Genomic DNA, 13,676 nt, shown 5'->3' with positions numbered 1-13,676 from the left:
ATCTTGATTACCTGAAGATGCTAATGACAGTTAAAACACACAACACGACTCATTGAGAAAACAGAGGAAGGGAGGACACGACTCATTGAGAAAACAAAGGAAGGAATTAGGTATGGAAGAAGGTGCGGGGGGTGGATCACATTCCTCAATTCACCCTGCACAGCCTATGCTACACCAGAAAGAGAGAGGACAGAGAAGAGGAGACACAGGGGGCTACAGCTTTTGAGTGATAATGATGGCAAGTTTGTAAGACAAAGCACTAGCAAAGTAATTTGGAACTCACTCTTATTTTGCTGCATGCTGTTGAAGGTAATTTATAATGCTGTTTAATTTTTACTCACCATTATACCATTTTACTGCTTTACTGTAATTATTTCAATTTATTCTTTACTTGTTTAATAATAAAGACTGACTTGATTCCAAATCAATGAAGAAACCTCCTACTGATCCTTTGCTGGCCCCTGGAGATTCCTCCTTTACTTATAACTCACTGCTGTACTTTTTAGTGATAAATTTATTGCCATAAACACCTACTAGTTAATTCATTCAAGTTCATGTTTTATTACTTAATAAAGTCTTTAAATCAATGAAAAACCTCCTCCAATTATCAGTCAAAAACACACAACGGAAGGATGTACGCACCCCTCTTATCAGTTACACACACACATATTTACGGTTTGGGCGGGACCGGATACACCCCTCTTATCAGTTACATACACATATCCGGTATGGGGGCGGGACAGTAAGTAGCTGTCAAAATTAGTTTGATGGAATGTTATGTATATTTCTCTCTATCACCTTTACTGTCTGTACCTCTGTGTATATTGTGTAGTCTCTCTCTCTCTCTCTCTCTCTCTCTCTCTCTCTCACCCACCCCCAACCGGTCGAGGCAGATGGCCGCCCACCCTGAGCCATGGTTCTGCGCGAGGTTTCTGCCTCTTAAAAGGAAGTTTTTCCTTGCCTCTGTCGCCTAATGCTTGCTCTTGGTGGGAATTGTTGGGCTTCTGTAAATAACATCACAGAGTACGGTCTAGACCTGCTCTTTTATGAAAAGCGCTGTGAGATAACTGTTGTTGTGATTTGGCGCTATATAAATAAAATTGATTTGTCGTGAACCGGCCAATCACAGCCTGCATGGGGCGGGACATGGGGGAGTGAGTACCGGCAATTATTTTTTTCCACTTCAAGCACTATCCCCACCTGAACTTGATTCCTTTCTCTCCTGCTGCACACGGACTCTGGATCCCCGGCCAGATTGGATTCCCCACCGGATCCTCTCTGAGCTCTGTCACTCCGAACCCTCTGCACTCAGGGACCACTTTCCCCTGTTACCCCAGACTCTGCCAGCCCATTGCACATTTAAGTATCTCCCCCAATAAACCTTGTTACATCTTACCATTTGCGTCTCTGTGTACTGAGTCTAGCATTTGAGTCCTGCTACTAATTCCAACCTAACAGAAGTAGTATCAAGTAGGTATGGTGTGCATACTTTTTCTTCATGGAGACATTTTGTTATAGGAGGCTGTTGTCAGCAATAGAAGAAATCCAAAAATAAATATCACACTTTGTCATTGTCCTCCACACCACTGGCTAAAAGCCTGTTCAATGAGGAGCATCTAATAAATTAAGGGAAGCGATTGTAATCTTTCCAGATTTAACCTTAACTGTTAAAGGGTTAAAAAATGTGTTCAGTTAGGCATAAAAGATAAAAAGTAATTTAATTAGTTCAGTTCATTATACTATCATTTATTGTACCCATGTATTAAATAGTTACTAAAAGGCCAATTTCATTGTATTGTACTTTGGTGGGGCGATGCTTAAAGAGGTCACTAGGTGGTGCATAGCGCGTGGGAGGAACTTAAAACCCTTAGGAGGCAAGCGCTGCAGAATAAATACTGCAGTCGAGCTGAACGCAAGCTAAATTTTCTGCCTCATTGTTTCTGCATACAGGTGGGTTAATGTTCCTCAAATTTGCATGCATGTACCCTAGTATAAGGGATAAGTGTGTTTTGAATCCTTAGTGAGAACATGCAATGTTTAGAGTTGAATAGTTTTGCCGTAATGTGTGAAATAGTGATGTTTAGCTATACACTGCCATGCTAGGCTAGCGGACCTTTTGCTAATGAGTAACCCACAGTACAATAGAAACGCTAATGGTCTAGTTTTGTGTTGTTAACTGATCTGAAAATACATTCAGTGCTAATGTGTGTATAACACATTATGTTAAACAGTTTCCCTGTGTATGTAAGCATTGTACTCGACTTGAAAAGTGATGGAAATACAGTAATTTCTGAATGTGTGACAGAAGAGTAGTACTACAATGAGCGGCAAATGTATTAGTTACTCACTGTAAGCTTGTACATTAGTGTTTGAGGTGCAACGTGATGAAAGTGTCGAACTTAGGAAAATGTTAGTTAAAAGAACCAAATGAGTACAAGTTCGTTTTTTGTTGTTCTACTGGTTAATATGTAATTCATGTCAACTGAAGCACAATGAAAAGTACAGACATTTATATTATTTAGTTAGCTGTGCTATATGTTATCATTACTTTAGTATTTTCTGAAGATATGGTGATGTCTTACATATTTGAAAGTACTGTGAAATACCTGATGCTACAACAAGCATTTTGTTTTATTACTACAGCAAGTCGAACGTTAACTCCTCCTTTTGTTGAAGCAGAATAAATACTGCAGTCGAGCTGAACGCAAGCTAAAGTTTCTGCCTCATTGTTTCTGCATACAGAATTTAAGGACACACACACACCCCCTGACACCCACCAGGCCAGGGGGGGAACATCAGCTTATTCTTTTAGATTTAACAAAGGATTCAGAGGAACCAAGAGAGCCATCAACCTGATTAGACAGTTGGGTTGCCTCAGCTAACAAGGTTTTTTATTCTAAAAAAAAGTTTGAAGTATTGGCCATCAAATTGTCACTAATAATATATGGGCTGATATTTGTACCACAATATACAATGTTTTGATGAGGACCCCTAAAAGGCCATGAAAATGTATTTTCTCAATCAATTTCTTTTACAGTGTGACAATTTTCGGCAAAAGTTTGAACAGTTTTTGTTATTTCACCCACCCCTAAAAATGTTCACATGAAATTTAATCCAAAACATACTGTTGACTAACATAACTAAGTCATACTGTATATATAATTACACTATAAAAACTTATTTTTAAAAGTATTTGGATTTGAACTGGACTGGACAAATAAACATTAGCCTAAATGCACTAGTGTATGGTGTATTTATTAATTTTTCTTAATATGAAAGAAGGTCCAGCTACTTCATGTGAACAGTCAGCACAGTGTGCTGCATGTTCTGCTTTGCATTTTGATTTCCTTATGTTTGCATTTTACGTGGCATCTTGTGCTAATGAATACAACAGAAGCACACACAGTGTTCAGCTTCTTGTCAAAAAACACCTTGACTGTACTAACAGGTGATGTTGGACATGACATTGGTTGTTGTACAGTAAGACCAACCTGTTACACAGTATTTGGTCACCAGGCTGCACTGAGATATAATTTATGGTTTTGGCATCACAACTGCACAACTTTTTAAATACCACCAGTACTAGTGGCTGTTTTTGATACAATATTTTTTACTTAAAGCAAATACTCCTTATATTTGTTCAATATTCAGTAATGTCTGTATTTTCTGACTTTTTCTCTTTCTGACTTTTCTGACTCATTTGCTGTTCTTTTGAACCACAGCTTAAAGAATCAGCAAAGAAGAAGCAGAAGCTTGAAATGAAAGATTTAGGGAAAGCAAATACTGAACACAGGGCTCCAGGTGGTGAAGGAGGAAGCTGCAACAGTGGGAGGTTATGTGAAATAATTACTTTTGTGTTGTACGTGAACAAACTCAGAGCATTTGAAGGGTTTTCAAGGTGTTTTCACTGTTATGGAATAAAAGCAATCACAGGTTTTACATGAAAAACGGTGAATTATAGTTTAATCTAATATTTTTTTTGTAGATATAATTCAATGTTTTCAATGCTGCTTTCTGCCCGGAGAGCAACTACGGTTGCACTGTGTTCCTATGTTACAGTGAGTCATGTGATTAAAAATACTCACATATGAGCAGTAAATGTAAGAACTTCTTGTATTTCTCTAATATTCACCGCTAGTCACTCAAGTCAGATTATATTTAGCAGCTGCACAACAAAACCAAAGTGGACTGCTTTGCCCTGTAGTCTCGAAACTGGGGAAGTCAACTTGGTTTAAGTTACAAAACAGGGAAGTTGGTTATGTGTTGCGCTTCAGCTCAAACTTGTAAACTAAAGGATTTCCTATTTAAAAATCACCCATCTAAGATCTCATTGCTGCGCTCTCCTCTGATGTGGGCTTGTCTTGTAAGTTTTTGTTACTGATTTGACTTTTTAGCCAAAACTAAAATTTTGTTACTCCTCCTGAAGTCCACAAAACAAATATATGATTGAATATTTATATAGGTAAGAGCATTTCACTAGTGTGGTATTATTTATAATTTACCTCAAATATTTTGTTTCAGTGTGAAGTTTTAAAAATGTTAAATACTTATTATAACAAAGTGAATCCTGATTGTATTGTGAACATTTCTGGTGTGAATGTGAGCCCTTACTAGAGATTTACTTACATTCTTTGTAATAGCTTAAAAAACATGTTTGTTAAGTAACCACATTATTGTGTTTGCAAATCCAGACGATGGGTTACATGGCAGTCCTGTCTGTGAATATGGTGACAGCCAACATGTTACTGAGTGTCTTCTTTATTTCAGGTAAGCTGTTTGTTCATTATTTGGACACTTGAATCATTTGCAGTTTGAGCATCATTTACAGCCAGAAAGCAGTGCAGACAGAGTGGAATTTACATTCTGGTAATTTATACAGGAGTTTTTTAGCAGCAATTGAAAAAAACAACAGGCAACATCCTGCTGCTGAAGCATATCCTGTCTTATTATTATAAGAGATTTGTTTAACATTTTGTTAAAAATGAGTCTGGTTTTACAGGTGCTTTGGCTCAATGTCCTAATCAACCACCAGCCATCATCATTACTGCACCACAGAAGATGGAAGCACTGAGTGGATCTTGTTTGCAAATCCCATGTAACTTTAGTGTTAAAAAAGGAGATTTTACTGGCATGAGTATCTTTGGAGTGTGGATTAAACAAAACAACAATTTATATCCAACTAACATAACTATTGACAAAAATGATCCAATGAATATTATTGGAAATCTGTGTCAAAAAAACTGCACCACTCTGGTTTCTAATTCACTCACAAATCTTACAAACACATACTTCTTAAGAATTCAGAACTTTGCGATCAGTGGATCCAAAGCAACAGCATGTAATGATCCTCTTCAAGTAAATGTTACAGGTAAGAAAGTTAAAAAAAATGTTAGAGTAAAAATACATAAACCATTAGGTGCAATTTTGACTTAAAAAACAAAAACTATATCACTTGGCCAATAAAGCTGATTCTTAGTCTGTTTCTAAATGACAGATTCTCCTCCGAGCCCCAAAATTGAGATCCCAGCTGATCTGAAGGAGAAGCAATCTGTCACTATAACCTGCTCAGCTTCCACTCCCTGTCCACACTCCCCTCCTAAACTCACCTGGAACCTCCAACAAGACTCTCACAGCAACACAGAGGAAAACACAGATCGAACCTTTACAACTAAAATCCAGGAGACCATCACTCTGTCAGACCAACATGATGGATACAACATCACCTGTTCTGCCAGATATCCTGTGAATGAAGGAAAAGATGTCAAGACAGCAGAGGAGAGAAAGACTCTCAGTGTTTCATGTAAGACAAGCAGAGTTTGTTATTGGATCCTGTCATCACATGATGATTGATGGGATGTCAGCTGATTTGAATAAAGTGAATCTCACATTTTCCTCAGATGCTCCTAAAAACACCTCAGTGTCCATCAGTCCATCAGGTTTGGTGTCAGCAGGTAGCTGGGTGAACCTGACCTGCTCCAGCAGAGCCAAGCCTCCCGTCAGCCGCTTCACCTGGTTCAAGAGCAGCACAGATGGACCCAAGACTGTATCTGAAGGAGAGGTTTACAGCTTCAAGGTGACCAATGTCACTGATGAAGGAGTTTATTACTGTGTGGCCACAAATGATCTCGGTAATCAGACGTCAGAGTTCCATCTGACTCTTGAAGGTAAATATGAAATGCTGAACTTCAGCAATGGCTACGTCAGAATTAGGTGCGTTTGACTTCATGCGACACTGCGCAGCACTGACTTAACATGATGCATGCTGGACATAAGGCATGTTGGTTAGAAATTGTGTCTGACGTTAGCAGGAAAAATTATGTTGGTAATGAAACATCATTAATAATCAATCTTAATAGTGAAGGTAAATATTGAACTGGTTTGAATCCATATGAAAAAGTTTTGTCATCTTTTAGTGGTCACTTATATTTGATGTGTTTATGAGCAGGATCTCTAAACTGGGGGGCAGTTCTTGGAGGAATCCTTGGAGTCATTTTACTTGTCTGCCTGGTTGTCAGTGTTTGGTAAGAATCAAATTAAAGCAGCTAATGTGACTCAGTTTCTGCGACTTAACTTTCAGCTACAGCCACATTCAAGAGGAAGGAACAGATGATTATGTGTTCTGTTTGTTTGAACATCTTTGCACCAACATCTCAAAGAGCAAACATGGTGCATTCAATTTACGTACTAATCCAGATGTTTTATTTATTATTTATTTTACAGCGCTGTCCTGTGTGGGAGGCGGTTAAAGTCGACACATTCAACTCAACAACTGAGTCAGGTGGGAAAATACTAAACTTTTCTGCATCTCTTCACAGTGACTGTACTGTAACATACATGAAAGCACTTTTAACTGAACACTAAATGGACAAAAGAGACACAGGAAATGTGATAAAATATCCTCTTAGCAATACACTGAAGATTGAGTAGACAGTGTTTGTTTAGCTCTTTGTGACTCAATATAAGATGTTTTGCTGCTGTTTGTCCAGTAAAAGCTGAATCTGGACTTCAGGTCCAGAGGAAAATCTACATTAAGCTACTCGCAAAATTTCATGTTTTTACAGAGTCATACACGTGAAGAGCTGGCTGTTGAAAACCCAGCATTTAAAACTGAAGAAAAAGAAGAAGACATCCAATATGGTGAGATCGACTTCTCCAACCAGAGACCTGAACCGTCCTCTGACTCAGCGCAGGACAGTGGACAGCAGCAGGATACTCTGTATGCACAGGTCAAAGTGTCCCAGCCAGCGAACAGCTTAACACAGACTGCTGACGGCCCAGAGGATCTCTACGCTCAAGTGAAGAAAAAATGATTGTTTTTTTGTGGAAAGTGATTACATTTGTGTAGAATTCATATTAAATGTACCTTTTTTTTTATTCAGAAGCTATTTTTATGTTGGTTAATTTAGAAAAAGACACTGGAGCCTGGACATCTTAGTAATAGTAATTATTTTCCTTTATCTGCTTATCAGTTTTGCTTATTGTCTTTGCAATTGCAATACATACATGTGTATATATACACACAGTATGTGTTCATCCAGCACACTGTTTGCTTTGTAAAGATATGTTGCAAAAACTCATGTCGTGTATTTAATGATAAAGTTAGCAGTAAAAGCGGGAACTTGCATTTCTCTAATATTAAATTGAGCATGAGTTGCTCTGTGGTTATGTGGCTTTTATCAGAGGAAGTCGACTTGGTTTGAAATAACAGCAGCTAAACAGGGAAGTTGGTTTGTTGGACTTTTTTTGGGCAATTTCAGAAACTGAGCCAGCAATCAAAAACTCATATGCTCTGACACAAAAGGGGGGGCAGGTATCCATTTCAGGCATAAGGTGAACATACTGTTGTGTCCAGTCAACAGTCTGGACTAGTTTGTGACCAGACCATGCAATGCAGCACATTCAAGTAACAGCAGCCTCTTTTCTTAAGAATTCAGAGCTGAATGCAGTCGTTCAGGAATGTTCACTATTGATTTTGACAGGAAGATAGGTTGAGGGAATTAAAAGATCGAATATTGTGACACTTGACATCGCAGACTGGTGAATCTAGCAAGCAGCTGGTGAACATAGCAGCTAAAAGGTCAAAAGTAAATACTGGACTTACAGGTGGCCAGAAACATGACTTCAAATGAATGCTAATGTTGCTCCATATATGCCGGTGTGTAAATAGGCAGTTCTTTGCTTTATAAAGTGGTTCAAGGTTCAAATTTATTCATCCATAAAAAAACGGATTACTGCTTAAAAGATTTAAATTAAATACCAATAAATGAAGAAACTAACACAACAAAAATAGTATCAGGCACAGATCCAGACTCCACAGTTTTGGAGCTAGAGACACATGCAAAAAGCAATAGATGGAGAGAGGAGAAGGATGAGAGAGCACAAAACTACAGGAGAGGGAAGAAGTCCAGTTAGTAACATTTCATTCTGATTGTGTGTGTGTAAACTTTGGGTCTAAATTTGGTGGTTGATTGCTCCACCTGCTGTTTCATAATGTGGGTGTTGTGACACCGTGTGACACGCACAAGTGCTACACAGATGACATGTAATGTGATATGCAACTATTCTGTAAAATCCTCTTGGAGCTTTACAGCTACTAAAACCATTAGATTTTCTTGCACATTGGGCCACCGTAGAGGGCACTATGTAAAGTCAGGTGAAGTCAACTTTCGTTTATCCAGCCCATTCCATTGATATAGCCCAGTATCACAATTTGCCTCAAGGGGCTTTACAATCTCTATAGCACACAACACCCTCTGTCCTTACAACCTCGATTTGAATGGGAAAACTCCCCAAAGAACCCTTTTAAGAGGGGAAATGGAAGACAATTCAGGAAGAGAAGCAGCTCAACAATATTCTTGGCTGTCAAACTTCACACAGTTGTGAAGAGTTACTGTTACTGATCAAACTGGTGTCTATGTTGAGAATGGCCACTGACCAGCATCTCAGTTTTATCACAATTTAGGAACAGGAAATTAAATGGCATTGTAGTGTACTACCAGTGTGTTTTTAATTATTTTTATGTCTCCCCCCTGAACAGACAGCCTGACCCAAATGAAAGGTTTGCTTTCCCCTAAGTGCTGTTTTGGGCAGTTAGATCGTAAAAACTTACCACCTCTGGTGAAGCTGAGATAAGACTCAATGCCCTGACTGTTAAAATGACAATATCAACACTGACCAGAGACTAACCTCTCCTGAATCAGCCAACGCCCTAAGAAGTCCGGCACGGCTTGCCGTGAAGATTTTTGTTCTTCAAGCCACACACACGAAGCGTCGCGACTTTGACTTTTCCCTTGTTTCCAGCAACTTTCTTGCTTATATTTTCTTTAGTTTTGTTTGTTAAAATTTATCAGACAGTCGCGCAGCTTTGAATTCAAGAACGACCAAGTTCTTTTAAGCTTTATTGTAGTCGAGTGAATTTATACCCCAGCCACGTGTGTCCGTTACACCAGCAGTAACGGAAAGGACATCAAAACCCACAACTAAAGCCAGTTAACAGCCTACCACTGCAAGTTTTCTTCAAACCAAGCCAAAGGGCGGATCTCCGGAGCAATTCCCTGGCAGAGAAAGCAACTGGCCGAAGGCCGTCTCAACCGAGAACGCATGCAACTCAGCCAGCGTGAGACCGGCCGAACACCAACCGGCTGGAGAAACAACAAGCAATAAGGAACCAACGGCATTCTGTGGTTGAGTTGATGTCCAATAGTCTTTTAATCTGTTAGTTTAATCCTAGCCAAATTTAACTGCGTTATTACCATAACTTGCGTTTATTGGTTCTCTTGCCTCCTTAGAAGCACAGACCACTAAATCCACATTTAAAGCCATCATTTTCATTGATCGCATCCTGTTTGTTTAATCATTATTGTTGTATTTGATATATTTAAACTCACTTTATATCCATCCATCGTCAACCGCTTATCCTGCTTACAGGGTCGCGGGGGGGCTGGATTCAATCCCAGCTGGCATCGGGCGAAAGGCGGGGTACACCCTGGACAGGTCGCCAGTCCATAGCAGCACTTTATATCCACCTTTATGTGGCAGAAACGACCGGCCTATGACACTCGAGAAGCTGAAAATGTCCGACAACGCCACTTGGGATAGGCCCAAGACCTTTAAAGCACAGATCGTTTTATCAAAATTAGGGGGCAGAGACAATCAAGTAATTCTAAAAAATATACAATTTTCTTTTGTCATATATTAAAATAGCAACACCTGCTCTATTAAGAAAAGATATATAATGCGTATTAGAGAAAAAAAAACAAATACCATTCAATTCAACAAACCCGCATGCGTAATTAAAGGATCAAAATCAAACACAAAGAAAAAAAACACAGACAAACCCACATGCAATATACATCCAGTTAATACCAATATTTACAGAGCCAATGTCTGGATATTCAAACACTTAAAACGTATCGCTCCAAACCAGTTCTGTGCATCCAGGACAGTCATATATCCAGACACTGTTTGTATCAATATACAGCAAAGTTTTATACCGATATCCAGAACAGCAAGAGTGGGAGGAGAAACGCGCCGGGGAGTGTTAACCTCTTAGATAACTGTGGCACCCAGCAGCCTCGACAGCAGCATGCACACGGATGTAGCTCGGTCCCGCTGTGATGTGAAAACACACCATTAAAACAGGGCCACGATAAATTGTAGCAAACAGGCAAACAAGGTATTTACCACTTTACGGGACACGCCACCCTCAGACCCCGGCAGGGGGGCAAGCAATCCGCGCAACCACACAGCACCCAACTATAACAAATAAGACTATCAGATCTTGATAAACACCAAATAGGACGAAGAGGGAGGCATGTAGCTTACCGAGGCACCCAACGCCAGCAGCCCAGGTATTCATCTAGCCACACGGGGAATATCCACGGCCAAAACAAAGTCGGCTCTATGAGAGAACGCTCATTAGTGCCACCCGCACAACAATGCAAACACTGAAAGGCACAAAGATAAAAAGACTTCCTTACCACTCCGCAGTAAACTAACAACCTCTGGCAACAGCAACAAACGTGCAGCACGCAAGCCCATACAAGTCTCACACCCAATAGGAGAAGACAGAAACCCAAAAGAGTCTACCACACAGGCTTAAAAAGCTCCCCACCTCTCCCAATCAAAAGGGAAGAGCCCCAGGTGTGCTGGTGCACCTTCCCGTGCACAGGTAAGAGGGAGGGAAAGAAAACCTCATCCTGCCACATTTAGTTAATTAATAAATTTCACCATAATCACAGGAACGCCTTCGATATGAGATTGACTGATTGATTTTATAGAAATGATTAAGCATTTACTAGTAACTGATCACTAGGAATAATTGTGTAATTATTAAAGCCATAACGTTACCTAGGGAGTCCAGAGACCCTGGGCGAACTGAATTTCCGGTTGTTCCCTTAACGAGGATTTATGAATTAATATTTGGAATATTATTATTCACAATTTGCATTAAAAGTAAAGTAGGTATGCTACAACATCCAGGATTTCACAGCAGATATACAGGCCTCTAGGTTCCTACTGTGACCATCATTATCTGCCTTTACAGGCACAGACAGCTGAGCATCATCAGGGCAGCAGTGGAAATTAATTCCAAAACTGTTCATAATGTGGCCATGAGAAATAATATATAAAGAGAAAAGCAGAGGGTCAACAAAGAGCCCTGAGGTGTTCCATGTTTCACATCATGTTATTATAAAGGAACACACCGTGTTCTTCTAGAAAGATAAGATTTTTACCATGCAAGAGCCATGCTTCTGAAATGATCTAGGAGTAGACAGGTCCAGTAATAGAAGTACTGTAGTGGAATTTAAATAAAAAAGATTGCTGTTACTTACAGTATGTCAGATAAAAGTTTACAGGTATGGAGGGATTATTTGGTCAGAACTAAAACTAAAAGTCGAAATCAAAAACTAAAAGTCGAAGTCGAAAATTAATTTGGTATTTAGGATAGGGCATTTAGTCATTTAGCCATTTAGGATTGGGGATTTGGTATTTAGGATAGGGCATTTTGTATGTAGGATTGGGGATTTGGTATTTAGGATTGGGCATTTGGTATTTAGGATAGGGCATTTAGTCATTTAGGATTGGGGATTTGGTATTTAGGATTGGGCATTTTGTATGTAGGATTGGGGATTTGGTATTTAGGATTGGGCATTTGGTATTTAGGATAGGGCATTTAGTCATTTAGGATTGGGGATTTGGTATTTAGGATAGGGCATTTTGTATGTAGGATTAGGGATTTGGTATTTAGGATTGGGCATTTGGTATTTAGGATAGGGCATTTAGTCATTTAGACATAATATATGAACGGAACATACACAAGTAAATAGACGTAAATAGTCCATGTATCATCCACTTAAGACCTTGTGGTGGTACATATAAGAAATTGTGTCTGTAAAGCCTGTAACATGACTGTACATTCAGCTGTAATAAACAGGAGGCACAATACTAATCTGTATAATGTAGGAGTTGTGCCAAATGTTTTCCTTTATTGGTATACTGTTAGTGAGTTATGTGAGAAGCCTCAACATGGCAGTGCATTTCTGTAACTTAACGTGAGTCTGAACTGACCATGCTGATAACAATGTTTCGATCTGTTTATGTATGCTGCGGATTTTAGTAAAGATATTCAAAGCCACACTGAGTTTTTATTCAGATGCGCAACAATTACTTCTCTCCTAAGTTAGGGCATAAACTCGACACTAGAGGCTTAGTAACTGCTAGTTAGATTTGAACAAAAACAGTAACCAAAATTGGATGCACCATGGTTAACATTGGGTATGGACTAAATGGAGTTCCAAAGTCTTTGAACATCTACAGAAAATGCATGTAAAATAGAGTCAATTTGAACCTAGACGAATTTTCAACTGCAAATCACCACAATCTTTATTAATGGGTTGGACTGTGACTTTACATTCACAGGTATTTTTTCATCTTCAGTTATTGCCACCTGCATTTTGTCCCCATCAGCTAAATAAATCCAATGCAACATACAGAAGGATATCAGCACTTTATTAAACAATGGATGGATTCACTGAATCAAATGTAATAATGTTGAATCATTAGTCCTTCCTCCACTACAGTTTTTTAAGATAAATGAAATGGTCTGTGTTAGCATGAATTCATATTTCTAGTGCCACTGGATTAAAATCGAGACTTTATTTACTCATTGCCATGGGGAATTGTAGTTTTCTTTTCATTCCCCACTTACTAACTCAGTGAACACACTCAGGGTTGAACTAGTTTTGATCAGCTGTTTAAGAACTGAAAACTCAGTTTCACATCTCAGGCTCAATCAACTCAGAGCTCCTGCCTCATCATCTCTCCTTTGCTTCCTAGTGATTTCTTTGTGACTAACCTTTTGTTTCTTGTACCTCAGGATCACCACCTGCCAGACATGCGTCCCCCATTCGCCATTCCCCACGTCATCTCGTCTGACATTATTCACAAACTTCCTTCAGATGCCTTCAGATCTCCAACCCTAGTCATCTTTCGTTCATCTACTGCCCCTACACCATCACAACACTGTGGGCACAATGCATCATTTTTCACCTACTACCTCTATGATCCCAAAGAGGTGATAAAGCAGTTAAACTCCTCCACCTGCTTCTTTGAGCCACAATTTTTTTTCAAAGAACCCCTTAGACCCATCTGTGATAAGCAACTACAGACCAATC

General features: G+C 39.3%; 1 protein-coding gene across 2 annotated transcripts; it reads left to right on the top strand.

Moving 5' to 3' along the window:
* Window positions 1–3,718: 3,718 nt before the first annotated feature.
* LOC119907801 (sialic acid-binding Ig-like lectin 7) lies at window positions 3,719–7,661 on the top strand. Of its 2 annotated transcripts, none has more exons than XM_038725496.1 (8): window positions 3,719–3,832; window positions 4,692–4,767; window positions 5,000–5,368; window positions 5,495–5,800; window positions 5,898–6,164; window positions 6,446–6,521; window positions 6,721–6,778; window positions 7,062–7,661. In XM_038725496.1, exons 2-8 carry the CDS (start codon window positions 4,695–4,697, stop codon window positions 7,308–7,310), a joined length of 1,398 nt encoding a protein of 465 aa, XP_038581424.1. In that variant the 5' UTR covers window positions 3,719–3,832; window positions 4,692–4,694; the 3' UTR covers window positions 7,311–7,661. The 2 variants fall into 2 exon arrangements, with proteins under 2 accessions (XP_038581424.1, XP_038581414.1); XM_038725486.1 differs by lacking the exon at window positions 3,719–3,832 and adding an exon at window positions 3,987–4,363.
* The last annotated feature ends 6,015 nt before the right edge of the window (window positions 7,662–13,676 follow it).

Source organism: Micropterus salmoides, unplaced genomic scaffold, assembly GCF_014851395.1.
Source record: "Micropterus salmoides isolate LMB-PRFRI ecotype aquatic unplaced genomic scaffold, ASM1485139v1 Ms_hic_scaffold_1, whole genome shotgun sequence".
NCBI lineage: Eukaryota > Metazoa > Chordata > Actinopteri > Centrarchiformes > Centrarchidae > Micropterus > Micropterus salmoides.
The sequence above is the reverse complement of the archived record's forward strand: the minus strand, read 5'-3'. Positions and strand labels throughout refer to the sequence as shown.